This window comes from Syngnathus scovelli, chromosome 8 (assembly GCF_024217435.2).
Source record: "Syngnathus scovelli strain Florida chromosome 8, RoL_Ssco_1.2, whole genome shotgun sequence".
Classification (NCBI taxonomy): domain Eukaryota; kingdom Metazoa; phylum Chordata; class Actinopteri; order Syngnathiformes; family Syngnathidae; genus Syngnathus; species Syngnathus scovelli.
This window is the reverse complement of record NC_090854.1, coordinates 2,628,038-2,647,828: the sequence shown is the minus strand read 5'-3', so window position 1 is coordinate 2,647,828 and position 19,791 is coordinate 2,628,038. Positions and strand designations below refer to the sequence as shown.

Genomic DNA, 19,791 nt, shown 5'->3' with positions numbered 1-19,791 from the left:
GACTGTGCAATTATGTGCGGGATCATGTTCCTCACTATCAGAAGCATGCAAGGCCACTGTACGGCCGCTTGAAGAAAACTCCGGAGGGCCAAAAACCAACTAAGTGGCAGTGGTCAGACAGTGACAATCAGAACTTGAATAATTTGAAACAGGCCGTCCGAGAAGCCGTGCGGCTTGAGCCACGAAGTTTGACAGTAAGACTGGTCGCAAAGGTGCAGTGCGAAGAAAATGATGCAATGGTGTCGGTCAGCAACGAAGGTGCCGGTTCGGTGGCCTTGTGGACCTACACCCTGTCCAGCGTCGAGAAAAAATTCCCCCAGGAGGAGAAAGAACTTGCAGTGTTGGCAAGGTACTGGAGTAATTTAAAAGACCTGGCCCAAGGACAGGGTATCAAAGTCCAGACCGGAAGTAACGTGCATCGTTTTCTAAGAAAGACTACAATCGAGAGCACTAAAGCGACCAACATTCGATGGGGCAGATGGGAAGACATCCTACTGGACCCCGACTTGGAAATTGGACCAATTACAACCTCCACAAAGAAGCCGATACTCAAAAAGAGTATGGATGAAGAGAAGCCCTACGAATGGACTCTATACACCGATGGGTCAAAAAAGGAAGGAGAGCAGAATGCCCACTGGGGTTTTATTCTGAAGCAAAATGGAGTTTTCGAAGTTGATCGATACGTCCAGGAAAGAAGAAGAATAGTTGTAGGAGCAGAAAAATGGGACAAGACCCCTCGCGGAAAAGTGGTCCCAGATGAGAGCGTGAGGCAAGTCGTGTCGGCAGTGCATGAAGCACTAGGCCACGCGGGTCCACTGCCTACGCGAAAAAAGTTAGAGATGCTGGAACTCTGGGTCCCTGACCGGACGATTCGTGCGGTCCTGCGGGATTGTAATCCGTGCAACAAATACAACGCAGGGCGAAGAGGACGACGCACGGATGGATTGACGATTAGGAGTACTGTGCCGTGGGGCTCGGTTTGTATGGACGTGGCTGGCCCCATGGGAATAAGTGGCGCAAAGGGTGAGAAATACCTGGTTGTGCTGGTAGACTCGATGTCAGGACACGTCGGGCTGAAAGCAGTGAGAAAAGCCAATGCAAACAGTGTGATCAAGACACTGGAAGATGGGTGCATGTGGCTAGGAATCCCAAAAGAGTTGAGAACAGACAATGGAACACATTTCAAAAACACCCAGGTGGACGAATGGTGTCGTAGGTGGGGAATAGTCAGAGTCTATTCGCCTCCTTATACACCACAAGCAAATGGGGTGGCAGAAAGAACTATTGGTCTGGTCAAAACCTGGTTGGGAAAAAATGCTAACGGAAAAGAGTGGAGTACTAAACTGCTTGATTTGGTTGCGGACCTGAACGGGAGGAGCAGAAGCAGCCGGCCCTCCCCGTCCGAAGAACTGAACCAACGACTCTTTGTGTCACAAGAAGTGGGCAGAACCCAAGACGGCTCGTCCCAGAATAAAGAGAAGTGTCGGTTCAGCGTTGGACAGAAGGTGTGGATCAAGTTGAGGGACCTGAACAGCAACACGGCAGTGAAGGCCAAGTACGACGGCTCGGACATCGTTAGTGAAGTTTTGGATAGAAACACAGTACGACTAAAGAAGAAAGGTATCCAAGGAGTTGAACAGCTGAAGCCGTTATCGGCTGACCCGAGTCAAGCCAAGAAGTAATTCAAATAACATATGGCAACGGACCACGGAACAATCCCAGCCTTCGTGCGCATGGCCGCACACAGAGGTTGAATTAACTTGGATTTACTCCTAAAAATTGGACTGGACAACTTTAAACGAGAAATTGGTGAGGATGACCGTTTTTATGTATTTTAGCGAGAGGGGGGAATAGTCATCGGGCCGCCGGCTTCCTCGTGGCCAGCCTGTTTCTCTAATTTGGATTTTAGAAGCAAGATCGAACTGATCACTCGACTTTGCTTCCACCAAAAATAGCACGCAACTGGTATTTACCTCTTCCCTTTTTTATGAACTGTCTTTTGCAATCGAATTGTTCTGGGATTGAATGATTTTATTAACACGGGTATCAGTGAGTGAAATTGTTCAGTTTCTGGAGTAATTGAGATTTGTAATTCTATTCCATGTTTCTACAATAAATGTGTTTTGTATATTACTTACTTCGTTGTGCGCGGATTTGTACTAAATATGCAACCGAAGGCTCAGGCCCGCTTCCCCTTTTAGACGGGCCGCGTAAAAAGGAACTCCGAACAAGTTAGAGACTTAAATAACTTCCGTAGTTATCTGAGCCACGAGTGAATTTCGATCCGTTCGAAAGTTGTTTCGTCTGAATAAATTAAAGGAAGTGTTTAAATCAGATTATTGGTTTTGTGTAGAACGGAAAGTTATTTAACTATTTGAAAGGCTCAGGCCCGCTTCCCCTTTTTGACGGGTCGCGGAAAAAGTAACTCCGAGGAAGTTGGAGAATTAAATAACTTTCGTAAATATTTAAGGGAGGAGTGGATTTTGTTAAAAGTGAATTGTTGGAAATTTACTTCTTCTAAATAAAATAACGACGACGGTTAAAATAAATCATTGGAGTTGGAGGAGAATAAAAGTATTTCGATTGTCCGTCGGGTGCGGCCCAGTTCCTAAAATTGTCGGGCCGCGTCAAAAGTTAAACGGGACACGATCAAAAAATAGACTTGCCTTCCAAATTAATTATTGGGCAAATCTAAACAGAGCACGACATTTTTATCCGGTTTAGAATAAGTTGTTATTCTTTTTAAAGCAATTAAGAGGGGTGAAGAACTCCGACGTTTAAGAGCTAGATCTGCGTATACGAAGTTAGAATTAATCATATAAAGGGCATTAATTTTCTTCTTAAATGCTATTATTGTCACACTTTTATTAATTCGATTCTCTTTCGAATAAAAAAGTTGGTCGGCTCGCTGCATGAGCGACCAAGTGGAACGGACCCATATCAACATTTACTTCGGCGAAACTAGTGCTTGGGTGCGCTATACAAACGAATCCCTGAGGTCTTAACAAAGACATCTAAAAAATATCCGTAACGAATAAGAACTTCAAACATTAGCGGGGAGCCATCAATACGATGCGGTCACTTCGAAGTCCTGCCTCGAATTGAGTTACTCGGCACGAGCTTCGGGTGACTTGAGAGGGATTGGCGTCGTACAGAAATTAGATTGATTCCAGAGGAGTTAATTTAACTCGGGTGGTTAGATTACGGACGAATCTCCGAACCCGGCTAAAACAAACCCGTTACTGGGAAGCCGGGGGCACCTTAATCCGAGAGGTGCGTTTGACATGTGTTAATAATTTCACACATAAGTCGCTCCTGAGTGTAAGTCGCATGAAAAACTATGAAACTATGAACCATACTAAACTATGAAAAAAACTGGTTTTTAGTCTGGAAAATGTGGTGCTCATTATACATCCAAAAGAAGTGAAAACATAGGGCGTACAGCGCTAAAATCAGCAGAAAGACTGATGCTAATGCTATAGAAATGAAGGCATAACAGACACGCAATAATATGAAAGTGAAATAGTTTTATCTCGAGTTTACCGCTATGTCTGTCGTTTCCATGGATCAAAGGAGCTTGAATCCTTAATGAAAATTATCTTCTATACTGACGAGATTTCTGAAACATTTTGCCCACAGATGTAAGAATTTTGTCATGAAAACTGAAATTTAACCAAGCACTTCTTTGAGGTTCTGATGTTGGGGACGGTGTTATCAGTTGTGTGAATTAATGCATCAAAAATCGGAACATTTTGATCTCTCCATTTCAACATCCTTGAGATGTTTGGACTACAAAAGTCTCTCTGTGTAATAAAGATGGCGGATTTGCAAAACCATTTTGCCACATCCATTACCTTGTTTAGTAGTCCCACCCCAAAGACTGACATAATAAGACAAAAATTCACCACAGAAAATGGATAAAATTGAACGGAGTATATAGTATCCCCCAGATTATTAAAGTATCACTGCAGCACCTGGAGGGATTAGATTACTTTTCTACAATCCTGGAGACTCCAAGTGCACAATTAAATGTATTTAAACGCTAAAAAAAGTGAATTTTCTATGTCTATAAGAAACTCATCAGAAAAACATGGACGCACACACAAAGTATTGAAACAAAAAGATTGTCACATGTCCTGGCAACATTTCCAAACCACATCATAATGTTTATGCAGAGTTACTTTTGTTTTTGTGTCTATTCTGTCAGGGTTGCTCCTTTTTTTCATTTTGGTGACCCCATGTCCTGTGGCTCCGATTGTCAAATGCTGCAGTTTTAGGCTGGGTGGGGTGGTTTCTGGAGTGGACTCACCTGCAGCTGATCAGCAATTAACTCCTGAGTAAAATGCTGCATTGTTCGAATACTGATTTGTTCGAGAACCGGGACGTTCGAAAACCGAGGCTCCACTGTGTATGTATATGTGCACGCACGCAGGCACGCAGGCAGGCACGCACGCAGGCACGCACGCAGGCACGCACGCACGCACGCACACACGCACGCACACACGCACGCAATTAATGACGTTCATGTATGTGAAGACACTGGTTATGTTGTTGATTTCTCATGATCAATAGGAAACAGATAATTCAGCAAATTATGCAACACTTTATTTCTATAAATCTCTGATAGTGTTTACATTTTCAAATAATCCCTTTGACAACATTCCAACAGGTGAGCAATTATTTATATTATTGTATATATTATTATTATTATCTATTACTAAACTGGGATCGAACAGTTGCGACAGCGATATTGGAACAGACAGAAAAAAGCTACTTTTACAGAGCTACATTTGCTGGGTAGAGTTTCCATTCCAAGTGTTGTTATCGTCCTCACTATCCTCTTGAGCCCTGAGCTGGCAGATATTACCATCTTTCTTGAAGTTCTTGGGACTGTTTATAGAAGGCTTGGAAAGCGATTCTCTGAGAAGACAAAAGAAAAAAAAACTGACTTAGCACAACGACAGAGGTGGCAGGGTGGCTCTCACCCAGATACTTTAATACATTTTTTGTAAGGGGACTGTGGTTAATGCTGCTGACCCACAGCAAGAAGGTCCTCTAGGTCTGCCTCTCGGTCTCTGAGCCAGGTGTTTGTCGGCCTCTGTTTAATTTTTATTGTGGGTTCCATTTAAAGACTTGTCTCGTAATATTGTTTGCTGGCTTTCGGAGGGTGTTTCCAATCCATCCCTAAGCGCAGTTTCTTTATTTCCTCTTCCACAGGTAGCCGGTTTGGTCTCTTCCAAAGTTTGTTGTTGCTGATAGTCTCTGAATCTTGCGCAGGCAGACGTCGCTATACAGTAATCCTTCGCGACTTCGCGGTTCACCTGTCGTGGCCTCGCTCCATCGTGATTTTTTTTTTTTTTAAATATTGCAGATAGATTTGGTGCACCGTTATGTGCACCGTTATTTTTTTAAGTCTGCCGCGCGCACGCACGCACACACACACACACACACACACACACACACACACACACACACACACACACACACACACACACACACACACACACACACACACACACACACACACACACACACACACACAAAAAAGTCATGCAATAAAGCACACAAACCAGGCAACAAAATAGGCAAGTGCACCCATACACTATCAGCGACTCCCCGATGGTTGCGGCTTTTTGCAGCGTCACGGAGCGCAGGGCTTTGTCTGACCATATGACACTAATGGCCAATGGGAACATGTTGATCTGTGTCCTTGCAGCCGATTGGCTTAGCAGTTCTAACTACACTTTATCGTAGCCTCCCGCACTTTATTCACTCCGTCTGTGTCAACGTATAAGCAGCACTTCAGCCTTGCACTTCATTACACACACACCATCATGTCTCCGCTCCTCGATCGCCAAGTTAAGTAAAACTGCGTGTCTGCTTCTCACTCCCGATCGGATTGCCCTGTTTGCCCGTCATAAAATTAAAAAAGTCTTGTGCGGATGCCCTGGCGCAAGGCAGCGGGGACGGGACAGCTGGTCAGCACAGCAAAAGCAGAGCGGAGCCGTTGCACATTTACACTTTAAAATGACAAGCCGGTCCGCGAGCTCGCGTCGTGCAGGCATGTCGTAACACAGCAGGTCAGGCAAACGAGAATCAGATGGCAGGCATGCGTGTTTAACAGACAAAACTGTGAGGACTGACGATTAGCAGTTCCGTATTGGCGACGCGCGCCTCAGAAGTTTAGCATGGAAGGTGCGTGATGCCACAGGCCAGCAGGGTGAGAACAGAGACATGACACAGTCACGCACGAAGGAAAAATGCACCGGCGTGCAGAAACATTTGGGACAACGATAGTGAGTGTAACCGTGCACGTAGCAAAAAAGCACTACCGTCCAGGATTTGGGACAGCGGCCGGATATGAGCACTAAGCGCAGGGCGTGCTTCTGAGAAATATGTGGCCGTGACACATTTAGTCTTTAAAATGTTTAAATGTTTAAAAATATAATGAAGTGTAAAAAAAGAAAAGTCTTGTGCGGATGCGCTCCTGCTGGGCCGCGGGGTGCGTCAGTCAGTCAGCACGCAAGAGCAGAGAGGAGCCGTGACACTTTTAAAAGTGTTTAAAAGACAATAACGTATTTAAAAGTACAATAGTGTATAAAAATAAAATTATAAAACTCTTGTATGGATGCGCTTGCGCTGGGCCGCCTCAGTCGGCCAGCACGCAAGAGCAGAGAAGAGTCAGACACATTTACACTTCAAAAAAGGTTCATAAAAGTTTTGTGTGGCTATTGTAACAATATATTTATTCATATTTATGTTCTTATTTATTTATTTAACTAAATAAGAACGTTTCTGCAAGTCAATTTGACTTTAAACATCTTACAAAAGTGTTTAAAAACACAAAAAGTGTTTAAAAAACAACAAAGTGTATAAAACTACAATAAAGGTTCAAAAAAGTCTTGTGCGGAATATTCGCTCTTATTTATTTTCTTTATTTTCCTATTTATAATTGTTTATGAAAATCAGTTTACTTTAAATTGTTTACTAAAGTGCATAATAATACAAAAAACATTTAAAGTACAATATACAGTGTTTCAAAATACAATAAAATACAATAAAGGTTCATAAAAGTATTTTATGGATATTTTAACAATATATTTTCTCTACATCGCGGATTTTCACCTATCGCAGGTGGTCTTGGAACCAATTATTAGCCTGATGAAGAGTTCCCCAAAGTGCTCTTATCCATCTGTTCCTTTGCCTTTCCTCTCCCATAATTGACGGTCTATTCTTGTCTTTCACTGGTCTTCTGGGCCTACTGTACTTCCCTGCTAGCTTCTTGGTAGTATCATACAGTTCTTTCATAATATTCTTTCTTGCTGCTTCCTCTGCTGATGTTGCCAGGTCATCTATATACCTTTTTTTCTCTGTCCTCATGCTTTTGTTTGCTTGCTTGTTAGCTTCTGTATACTATGCATGTGCCTTGGCTTTCTCTGCCAACGTGCGACTATTGTTTATGGCTGTCTTCTTATGTTTTTTTTTCCTTTATCTTTCCTAAACTATCAACCAAAATCCACTCCTTGTGCTGGTGTTTCTTCAGGCCGAGCACTTCCTTGCATGTCGCTGACACTGCTTTTATCGCGTGCCACTTGCTCTCAAGGGTACCATCTTCTCCTTCCACAAGTCTTGAAGCACTTTAAACTTGTTACTGAGGGTCACTTAAAAAACTCTTGCAGTTTGTTGTTATGCTTTAAAAGAGCTGTGTTGTACTTGTGTCTGGTTGGTTGCGCTGTCATCCGGCTTTTCTTTAACTTCAGTTGCAGTTGGGCCGCCACAAGGTGATGGTCCGAAGCCACATCCACTCCTCTCTTTACCCTCACGTGGACCGTATAAACCTTTGCTGATATGGTCATTCTGGTTTTCCATTTGGCGGTCTAGTGAGACCCCTCCGAGAGTCGTCACCATACCATGGTGGAGGGGTTTGCGTGTCCCAATGATTCTAGAAGCCATGTTGTCTGGGGCTTTATGCCCCTGGTAGGGTCACCCATGGCAAAAGGGTCCTAGGTGAGGGGCCAGACAAAGCACGGCTCAAAAAGCACCTTATGACAAAAAAGACATATGGACTCAGATTTCCCTCACACTGACGCGGGTCACCGGGGCCCCCCTCTGGAGCCAGGCCTGGAGGTGGGGCTCGAAGGCGAGCTTCTAGTGGCCGGGCCATCGCCTATGGGGCCCGGCTGGGAACAGCCCGAATAGGAAACGTGGGTCCCCCTTTCCATGGGCTCATCACCTGTGGGAGGGGCCAAAGGGGTCGGGTGGCAGGGACCTTGGCAGTCTGATCCCCGGCTGCAGAAGCTGGCTCTTGGGACATGGAATGTCACCTCTCTGGCTGGAAAGGAGCCCGAGCTGATGTGCGAGGCAGAAAAGTTCCGACTAGATATAGTCGAACTTGCCTCCACACAGAATGTGGGTTCCGGTACAAGCCCTCTCGAGAGGGGCTGGACTCTCTTTCACTCTGGAGTTGCCTACGGTGAGAGGCGTTGAGCAAGTGTGGGTATAGTTATTGCCCCCCAGCTAGGCGCCTGCACATTGGGGTTCACCCCGGGGAACGAGAGGGTAGCCTCCCTCCGCCTTCGGGTGGGGGGACGGGTCCTGACTGTTGTTTGTGTCTATGCACCATACGGCAGCTCAGAGTACCCACCCTTCTTGGAGTCCCTGGAGGATGTGCTGGAGAGCGCTCCTTCCGGGGACTCCATTGTTCTACTGGGTGACTTCAATGCTCACGTGGGCAATAACAGTGAGACCTGGAAGGGCGTGATTGGGAGGACCAGCCCCACGATCTGAACCCGAGCGGTGTTCTATTATTGGAATTCTGTGTTCGACACGGATAATAATGTGTCAATAATGAACACCATGTTCAAGCATAAGGGTGTCCATGTGTGTACTTGGCGCCAAGACATCCTAGGCCGCAGTTCGATGATCGACTTTCTAGTCGTGTCATCGGATTTGCGGCCGCATGTTCTGGACACTCTGGTAAAGAGAGGGGCGGAGCTGTCAACTGATCACCACCTGGTGGTGGGTTGGCGCCGATGGTGGGGGAAGATGCCGGTCCGACCTGGCAGACCCAAACGCTCTGTGAGGGTCTGCTGGGAACGTTTGGCAGATTCCTCTGTCAGGTAGAGCTTCAACTCCCACCTCCGGCAGAACTTTTCCCACATCCCGGGTGAGGCGGGGGACATTGAGTCCGAGTGGACCATGTTCCGCGCCTCCATTGTTGAGGCAGCCGACCGGAGCTGTGGCCGTAAGGTCGTTGGTGCCTGTTGTGGCGGCAATCCCTGAACCCGCCGGTAAGGGATGCCGTCAAGCTGAAGAAGGCGTTCTATCGGGCCGTTTTGGCCAGCAGCACTCCGGAGGCAGCTGACAGGTACCGGATGGCCAAGCGGAACTCGGTTTCGGCGGTTGCTGAGGCAAAAACCCGGGCGTGGGAGGACTTTGGCAAGGCCATGGAGAATAACTTCCAGACAGCTCCGAAGAAATTCTGGTACACCATCCGGCGTCTCAGGAGGGGGAAGCAGTGCACCGTCAACAATGTTTACAGTGGAGATGGCAAGCTGCTGACCTCGACTCGGGACATTGTGAGTCGATGGGGAGAATACTTCGAAGACCATCTCAATTCAACCGACTCGCCTTCCATTGTGGAAGCAGGGCCTGGAGACTCTGAGGCGGACTCTCCAATCTCTTGGGTCAAAGTCACTGAGGTAGTTAAAAAACTTCTAGGTGGCAAAGCCCTGGGGGTGGATGAGATCCGCCCGGAGTTCTTAAAGGCTCTGGATGTTGTGGGACTGTCATGGCTGACACGCCTCTACAACATTGCGTGGACATTGGGGAAGGTGCCTCTGGATTGGCAGACTGGGGTGGTGGTTCCTCTCTTTAAGAAGGGGGACCGGAGGGTGTGTTCCAATTACAGGGGAAATCACACCTCAGCCTCCCTGGTAAGGTTCATTCAGGGGTGCTGGAGAGGAGGGTCCATCGGGAGGTCGAACCTCGAATTCAGGAGGAGCAGTGTGGCTTTCGTCCTGGGCGTGGAACAGTGGACCAGCTCTACACCCTCGGCACGATCCTCAAGGGGGCATGGGAGTTCGCCCAACCAGTCCACATGTGTTTCGTGGACTGGAGAAGGCATTTGACCGTGTCCCTCGGGAGTTGGAGGGTGCTTCGGGAGTACGGGGTGCCGAGCCAACTGATAAGGGCGGTTCGGTCCCTGTATCACCGATGCCAGAGTTTGGTCTGCATTTCCGGCATTAAGTCAGATTCGTTCCCAGTGAGGGTTGGACTCCGCCAAGGCTGCCCTTTGTCACCGATTCTGTTCAGAACCTTTATGGACAGAATCTCTAGGCGCAGCCGAGGCGTTGAGGGTGTCCGGTTTGGGGACCTCAACGTGGTGCTGTTGGCTTCTTCAAGCTGTGATCCCCAGCTCTCACTGGAGCGGTTCGCAGTCGAGTGTGAAGCGGTCGGGATGAGGGTCAGCATCTCCAAATCCGAGTCCACGGTCCTCGGTTGGAAAAGGGTGGAATGCCCTCTCCGGATCAGGGATGAGATCCTGCCCCAAGTGGAGGAGTTCAAGTATCTTGGGGTCATCTTCACGAGTGAGGGGAGGATGGAGCGCGAGATCAACAGGCGGATCGATGCAGCGTCGGCAGTAATGCGGACTCTGTACCAATCTGTCGTGGTAAAGAGAGAGCTGAGCTAAAAGGCAAAGCTCTCAATTTACCGGTCGATCTACGCGCCTACCCTCACTTATGGGCACGAGCTATGGGTCGTGACCAAAAGAACGAGATCCCGGATACAAGCGGCCGAAATGAGTTTCCTCCGCAGTATGTCCGGGCTCTCCCTTAAAGATAGGGTGAGAAGCTCGGTCATCCGGGAGAGACTCGGAGTAGAGTCGCTGCTCCTCCACGTTGAGAGGAGCCAGGTGAGGTGGCTCGGGCATGGTTTTTGACCACAACTCGTTCCAGAAGGCGGTTCGAGAAGCGAATCGGTCGAATTCTGAATCGATTTTTCCCATTACAAATAATGGGAAAAAAAAAATCCGTTTCAAGACAAAAAAACCACGCCTTTTTTAAGTAGTTTGCGCATATTTGTCCGATCGTGCAACTGCGGCACAACGCCGAACGCGCAACCGCAGTGCGTCGCCCACCGCACAACTGCACCGCGCTGGTCGCATTATTGTGACAGAGCTGTCGCTGAAATTTAGAAAATATTTTTAAAGTCCTGATGTACTTTCCAAAATTTAAGTGGGTCTAAGTGCGCAGGGAGCTTAATTTTGTCCGATTGCGCAACTGCAGTGCACCGCCGAACGCGCAACCACTGCGCTTCGCCGACCGCGCAACTGCACCGCGCTGGTCGCATTATTGTGACAGAGCCGTCGCTAAAATTTAGAAAATATTTTTAAAGTCCTAATGTACTTTCCAAAATTTAAGTGGACCTCAGTGCGCAGGGAGCTTAATTTAGTCTGATCGCGCAACTGCAGCGCGCCGGGTGCTCACTGTCGCATTGCTTTAAGAGCGTCTGTGTTTTAGGATGACTTTACTGCTCCCACGTGCTTTCTTTGGAGGCATGATTAGGGGTCATATAATCCTCAAAGTAACAAAAATACAATAACGACGAAGTCAGTTGGCATCCGGGCCGCGCGGTCGGGTTTTCTCGGGTCCTCCCAAGGGCATTCATGTTAAGGAACAAGTTCAACATTCTGGAATGGCCATCTCAGTCCCCAGACCTGAATATTATTGAAAATCTATATTGTGATTTAAAGCGGGCTGTCCGTGCTTGGAAACCATCAAACATGACTAAACTGGAGATATTTTGTCAAGAAGAATGGTAAAAAGTACCTACAACCAGAATCCAGACTCTCATTGGACATGGGATTTTTCTGTTGGGGTGCCCAAATTTATGCACCTGCCTACTTTTGTTTAGGTTATGATTGCACACTTTCTGTAAATCATATATATTTGATTTCACTTCTCAAATATCACTGTTTTTGTCTGCTATATGATATATTTAACTATAATTGCTGATCTAAACAACCAATGAATTATAAAGGAAAATCTTGAAAATGATCAGGGGTGCCCAAACTTTTGCATACGACTGTACAGGACTGTCTCAGAAAATTTGAATATTGTGATAAAGTTCTTTATTTTCTGTAATGCAATTAAAAAACAAAAATGTCAAATTCTGGATTCATTACAAATCAACTGAAATATTGCAAGCCTTTTATTGTTTTAATATTGCTGATTATGGCTTACAGTTTAAGAAAACTCAAAAATCCTATCTTAAAATATTAGAATATTTCCTCAGACCAAGTAAAAAAAAGATTTATAACAGCAAAACAAAATCAAACATTTGAAAATGTCCATTAATGCACTCAGTACTTGGTTGGGAATCCTTTTGCATGGATTACTGCATCAATGCGGCGTGGCATGGAAGCAATCAGCCTGTGGTATTGCTGAGGTGTTATGGATGCCCAGGATGCTTCAATACCGGCCTTTAGCTCATTTGCATTGTTGGGTCTGGTGTCTTTCAGCTTCTTCTTCACAATACCCCACAAATTCTCTATGGGGTTCAGGTCAGGGGAATTGGCAGGCCAATCGAGGACAGTAATGCCATGGTCAGTACACCATTTACTGGTGGTTTTGGCACTGTGGGCAGGTGCCAGATCATGCTGGAAAATGAAATCATCATCTCCATAGAGCTTTTCGGCAGACAAAAGCATGTAGTGCTCTAAAATCTGCATTTACTCTGGACTTGATGAAACAGTAGACCAACACCAGCAGCTGACATGGCTCCCCAAACCATCGCTGACTGTGGGAATTTCACACTGGATTTCAAGCAACTTGGATTTTGCTCCTCTCCAGCCTTTCTCCAGACTCTGGCGCCTTAGCTTCCAAATGAAATACAAAACTTGCTTTCGTCTGAAAAGAGGACTTTGGACCACTCTGCAACTGTCCAGTGCTTCTTTTTCATAGCCCAAGTCAGATGCTTCAGAAGTGGCGTGACCATGGAAATACGGCTATTGTAGGCCATTTCCCGGACAAGTCTGTGAACAGTGGTTTTTGATACCTGGACTCCAGCTTCAGTCCACTGTCTTTGAAGCTCCCGCAAATTCTGGAAGCGACTCTTCTTCACAATGCTGTTAAGGCTGCGGTCATCTCTCTTGGTTGTGCAGTGTTTCCTGCCACATTTCCCCCTTCCAACAGACTTTTTGTGGATATGCTTTGAAACTGCACTCTGTGAACAGCTTGCTCTTTGAGAAATTTCTTTTTGTGTCTTACCCTCCTGATGGAGGGTGTCAATGATGTTCCTCTGGACAGCAGTCAGATCAGCAGTCTTCCTTATACTTGTGATTTAGTTTACTGAACCAAGCTGAGTGTTTTTCAAGGCTCAGGAAACCCTTGCAGATATTTCGAGTTAGACGATTGAGATAGGATATTTGTGTTTTCTTAAGCTGTATGCCATAATCAGCAATACTAAAATAATAAAAGGCTTGCAATATTTCAGTTGATTAGTAATGAATTCAGAATGCATGACATTTTTGTTTTTTTAATTGCATTACAGAAAATGAAGAACTTTATCACAATATTCAAATTTTCTGAGATATTTTTTTGGTAATTTTCTGTATATTATATATTTTATGACAATATACAGTTTACACAGTGTATAATACAAAGAGGAGCAGAGACTGTCACTCACCTTTTTGGTTTATTAGAGTGCATTGCTGGGTTGATGTAAGACTGAGACAGGGCAAAAGAGCTTCTTGATGGTTCTTGTGGTGGGGTTTGAAACGTGAAGGAGGTGACGAATCGCCATACAGTGAGAACAGGATAGAAGAGTGTGCTCAGGAAAGCCCACATACCTCCACCAGTGGATGGGACAATAGTGCAAGCAGGCCTGCCACGCTGTAAGAAGGATATAATGCAATATTTGTTTTTAAACATTCATATTGTAAAAAAACAACAGAAACAGAAATTTGTTTTATTGGGATTTCATATAATAGAGCATTTGAGAAAAAAATGAAAAGTGCGGCACACAAAAACATTCAGCTGCCCTGAGCATACATTTTGGACAGAGGTGAGCCTTTTGTCAGTCTGTCAATTTGTCAGTGATGGACAGTCGTTCTGCTGACGAATGATGTAAGACTAAGGAACTCAGAATTGACAGAAATGGGTTTTCACCCATTATTATTGTCGACTGAGTCCTGTATCACTGGTGACTGATGTGAACGCCAAGATGACGGACAGTGCGCCAGTGTGGGGCGATGCTCCTACTGCTTCGGCTTTATTTGCTATTCAAAGTACTTGGTGCCTTTCCGACTAAGTAACTGCCGGTTTTTTGATCGCCAATCCTAGTAGGATTCTTAACAATATATCTGAAGTTCAGGTGCATTTGAGCATGGTGGTGAGAACACATACTGGCTGACCTCTCCATTCACGATGGCAGCACCAGCACAAATGCAGTGTGTCAGATGGTGAAACTTAAACAGGAACTGAAATAACACACTTGACTAATAACTCTTGAAATTTATTGAACTGTCATTGTTGTATTCAAATCAAACTGTTAAAACATGTTATAACTAAATCAAATTGGCAATGCTGTATTCAAAACAAATTTATATAAATTGTTATGAAAACTTCCAGTTTGTTATTGCTGTATTTAAATCATTGCTGAATTCAACTCATATTCAAACTCCAATTTATCTGTTATTGCTGTATTCAGATCATGTTATACTGTTCAAATTTCTGTTTTCTATTGATTCTCTCTTCATGATTGTGTCAGTATTATTGGAAGTACTGTAGTAATGTAGATTGTGTGTCTGGCAGTGAAACGCTTGGTTGTAATCTTTCATCCTGACTGGATGGGGGTGATAGAATCTCTGACGTTTTGCTAGAATGGAGTACTCCGCTTTTTCTCACGTCTGTTAGCAAAGAGGTTTTTCGACGAGCAACCCACGCTTTGTGCTTCTAGGAACCACTTCACCAGATGATAGTGACATTGATTGATGTGCCTTTATGGGAAGACTGGAGAAGTTGATGTTGCAGAGCCATGGAAATGACTTTGTGGTCGGACACTCCCATGTCATAGGCAACTGGGTTGCTGACCGGGGTGGTGGTGTCAGTGATGACCAAGTCCAGTGTGTGGCCCTTCCTATGAGTAGGGACATGGACATGTGAGATGTTGAGGCAGTCGAGAAGTTGCATGAATTCACGGGCAAACGGGCAGGAAGGGTCATCTACGTGAATATTTATGTCACAGAGAATTACGACATTTGAAGAAGTGCAGAGTGATGTGAGAAGGTCATATATTTCTGAGATGAAGACTGACTTTGGTTCGAGTTTGGGTGGACGGTAGATGAGTATTAGTGTCAAAGGAAAAGGTGATTTACATTTAACAGCAAGGCATTCAAAGGTTGGTGAGAGGAGGGGAAGGGGTGTTATTAAGCTGTCTCCCACCCGACCAGTACTGCGGGCTTTCTGAGTATAGCTATATCTAGGTGGGCAGGCTATATTCAGGCTGGAATAAACCTCAGGCTGGTGCCAGGTTTCACAAAAACACATCACGTCTAAGCCCTTGTCCAGAATGTGTTCATTGATGTGTGGTGCTTTAAGTGTGAGTGACTGGGTGTTAAAATGCTCTATTTTGACTGTTGGTAATGTGGTGAATCTCTGAAGTGGAATGAGGACACGGAAATCCACTCCACGTTTTCCATGCTGCTGCTTTGTTTGTGGTGCACTCATGGTGTTTCCGTTGGTATAAACAATACATGCGACAGAGCTCTGATGACGTGAAACAGATCAGCTGAACAGATGAATGGTATGTTGTGATCGGTTGCTTCTGTAGATATATCGTGGATGGGAGAAATGTTTTTTGATAACTGAAACACAGGCTGGAATTTTGTGACTTCTCAACTCCAGTAAGCGGGGATGGAATATTTCCACATTTTGCTGGTCGGAGGAGTACAGAACTTGTTAACTGTTAGCCGTTAGCGAGGCTAGCCGGGATGCGTTGCTGGGGGCTGCTAGCAGGCAGCCCGCTGGTTGTCGAGGTTTGTTGTGGTCCTGGCAACTGTGGCTCGGTCGCTTTAGCCTGCAAGTAATGCTGTGAAGAGCCGAACAGGATCCTGTTGGAACTTGGGGGTGATCCTAGGCTTCGGAGCAGAGTAGAGGACTGGAACCAGCCGAAAATGCAGGAGGACAGGTAGGCATAGAATGGCTTGCTGTTGCTGATGGCAAAATGTTGCCGAAAGTTGCTGAAGAGTAGCAAAAACCACATTAAAATACTATACGCTAAAATACTAACTTTAATACTGATTTAAAGTTTTTTTAAAAAAAGGAATAGAACTAAGCTACATCCGGTGGAGAAGCGCCGAACATTCAGTGCTTTCGGCCTCTTTAACCACATTTCCCAGAACACAGCTCTGAGATGTGTCATTATTCCAGGGGTTAAGGTCAGGCGAGCTTGCTGGCCAATCAAGGACAGTGATACCATGGTCCTTAAACCAGGTACTGGTGGTTTTGGCACTGTGTGCAGGTGTCAAGTCCTGTTGGAAAGTGAAATCTGCATCTCCATAAAGTTGGTCAGCAGCAGGAAGCAAGTGCTCTAAAACCTCCTGGTAGACGGCTGCATTGACCTTGGACCTCAGAAAACAGAGTGGGCCAACACCGGCAGATGACAAGGCACCTCACACCATTACTGACGGTGGAGACTTTACACTGGACTTCATGCAACGTGGATTCTGTGCTTCTACGCTTTTACTCCAGACTCTGTGACCTTGTTTTCCAAAGGGAATGTAAAATTTACTTTCATCAAAGAACATAACTTTGGACCACTTAGCAGCAGTCCAGTCCTTTTTGTCCTCAGCCCCGGCGAGACGCTTTTTATGCGGTTTGTTGATCAAGAGTGGATGGATACAAGGAATGCGACAGCTGAAATTCATGTCTTTCATGCGTCTCTTTGTGGTGGTTCGTGAAGCACTGACTCCAGCTGCAGTCCACTCTTTATTAATCTCCCCCACATTCTTGAATGGGTTTTATTTCACAATTCTCTCCAGGGTGCGGTTATCCCTATAGCTTGTACACTTTTTCTACCACATTTCTTCCGTCCCTTCACCTGTCTATCAATGTGCTTGGATACAGAGCTCTGCAAACAGCCAGCCTCTAGCAATCACCTTTTGTGTCTTGCCCTCCTTGTGCAAGAGGTCAATGGTCGTCTTTTGGACAACTGTCAAGTCAGACGTCTTCCCCATGATTGTGTAGCCTTCAGAACAACACAGAGACCATTTAAAGGCCTTTGCAGATTTTTTGAGTTAATCAGCGGATTAGTGTGGCACTAGATGTCTTCTACATGGACCCTTTTCAAAATATTCTAATTTTGAGATAATTAATTTGGAGTTTTCATTAGCTGTTAGTTATAATAATAAAAACTAAAACGAATAAACACTTGAAATATACAAAATACGCAAAGGTTTGAGCAACAAACACTTGCTACCCACAGTCAAATTTGGTGGTGGTTCCATCATGCTGTAGGGCTGTGTGCCCAGTGCAGGTACTGGCAATCATGTTAAAGTTGAAGCTCGCATGGATCAAGTCAGTATAAGCAGATTCTTGCAAACAATGTTCAAGAATCAGTGACAAAGTTGAAGTTGCACAGGGGCTGGATACCTCAAGAAGACAATGACCTCAAACACTGCATGAATTCTACTAAGGCATTCATGCAAAGCAACAAGTACAACGTTCTGAAATGGCCATCTCAGTTGCCAAACCTGAATATTATTGAAAATCTGTGGTGTGATTTAAAGCGGGCTGTCCATGCTCGGAAACCATCAAACCTGACTGAACTTGAGATATTTGTCTAGACGAATGGTCAAAAATACCGTCAACCAGATCCCAGACTCTCATTGGAAGCTATAGGAAGTGTTTAGAGGCTGTTATTTCTGTAAAAGTAGGATCTACGAATTATAGATGTCTCTTGGGGTGCCCAAATTTATGCACCTGACTACTTTTGTTCAACTAACGATTGCACACTTTCTGTAAACTTCATTTCACTTCTCAAATATCACTGTGTTTGTCTGCTATTTATATTTAATTGAAATGCTGATCCGAACAACCAATGATTTATAAAGGAAAATCTTGAAAAAGATCAGGGGTGCCCAAACTTTTACATACACAAAGACATCAGTCTGTGTGGAAGAAAAGTATACAGCATACAAGTTTTACTTTTTGAAGGGAATTACGGAAATAATTCTACTATTTGAAAGTGAGGAAATAAAAACAAGAAAAAAAAAAGATTTGTCCAGTATGACATGATTTGCATGCAGCTGTTACAAATTAACTGGAAGTTTGAATAAAAAGTTGAAAACAGAACAGAAATTTGACCAGTATAATATTTGATTTGAATACAGAAATACCTACCGTATTTTTCGGCCTAAAAGTCACTCCGGATATACGTCGCATTAGCCATAAAATGCACAATAAAGTGAAAAAACACATTAGTCGCGCCGGAGTATAAGTCGCATTTATTCAACGAAATACAACACCAAGAACAGACATGAACGAGCAACAACAGGCTAAACGATACGGTATGCTAACGTGACATAAACACAAACAAAGAGCTGAGAACGGGCCTGACGAACCATTGACAGTTATCCTTATCAAACCATCTGTGTCACTCCAAATCATTAAATCCATAGATTGTCCTTTATGTCAACAATGTGTGCGCTGTGCCGCTGACAGCGGTTGCAGTTCAAATTATTCCACAGGCCCATATAATTATAAACAACAATTTTATCAAATAATCTGTCACTCCAACTCATTGAATCCCGTGATCGAATCATTTATCTTTTATGTATACACCGTCGCGTATGCGCCGCGCTGCTGATGTCAGTTGTAGTTCAAATTACAGTAATCCCTTGCAACATCGCGGTTCATTTATCGTGGCTTCACTACATCAGATTTTTGAATTTTGAGAATTTGTGAATAATTTCATATATGTCGCTCCTGAGTACAATTTGACCCCCACCCAAACTATGAAAAAAAACGCGACTTAAAGTCCAAAAAATACGGTATACAAAATGGAGGTTGACTAGAGTAATATGTAATATGTTACACACTCAGCAGTTTGACATTTCACAACATTGTTTTAGCATTTTGTTATCCGTGTTGGACAACAGCCTTGAAGAGGTTTTTTTGGATAATTAATTTTATTTACTGTATTGGCCCGAATATACATAAAGATGGTGTTTTTTGCATTGAAATAAGACTGAAAAAGTGGGGGTCGTCTTACATTCGGGGTATAGACATATACCCATTCACAACACTAGATAGCGCCATATATCTTTAAAGCGAATGCTGAACTTAACGCCCCAGGCCAAAGCGAACCCCTGTCACGAAGAATAAAAATAAAAAAAGCGGTAGCACGAAGAAGAAAAATAAAAAAATTGTGGTAAGAAAGAAAAGAGAAGAAAATAAGAGAAGAGATAACGGAAAATGGAGAAACGTCGTGACAATCTGGAGAAAAGTGGGTCGAAGATAGGCCAGGTTAACCGGCAGCTGAGGAGAAGTTATGATGCAAACTTCAAGATGATGGTGATAAATGAGGCAGTCTTCAAAGAATTGCAAAGCGGCTGCGAAATATGGTGTCACAGAGTGTAATATTCTTTCGATCTTTTTGAGCTCTCCATCTCCGTAGATGGAGAGCTCAAAAAGATCACCTAAAAAACGCTCACAATCAGAGAAAAGCTTTCTGTGGTCCTCAGAGCAGCCGCTTTCAAGAGTTCGACAGGAGGGTGTGCGCGTACGT

At 44.6% G+C, this 19,791-nt stretch overlaps 1 protein-coding gene across 3 annotated transcripts in view; it reads right to left on the bottom strand.

The window, feature by feature from the left end:
* Positions 1-4,583: 4,583 nt before the first annotated feature.
* The window catches only part of ubxn4 (UBX domain protein 4), a 91,533-nt gene continuing 76,325 nt past the window's right edge, over positions 4,584-19,791 (bottom strand). For 2 of the 3 annotated variants that reach the window (XM_049727698.1, XM_049727699.1), the window contains exons 11-12: positions 13,690-13,895; positions 4,584-4,920 (exon numbers count right to left, since the gene is read on the bottom strand). In XM_049727698.1, the coding sequence (XP_049583655.1) occupies positions 4,785-4,920; positions 13,690-13,895 (342 nt within the window). In that variant the 3' untranslated portion in view covers positions 4,584-4,784. The remainder of the gene's footprint in view (positions 4,921-13,689; positions 13,896-19,791) is intronic. The other variant, XM_049727700.1, reaches the window with a different exon arrangement.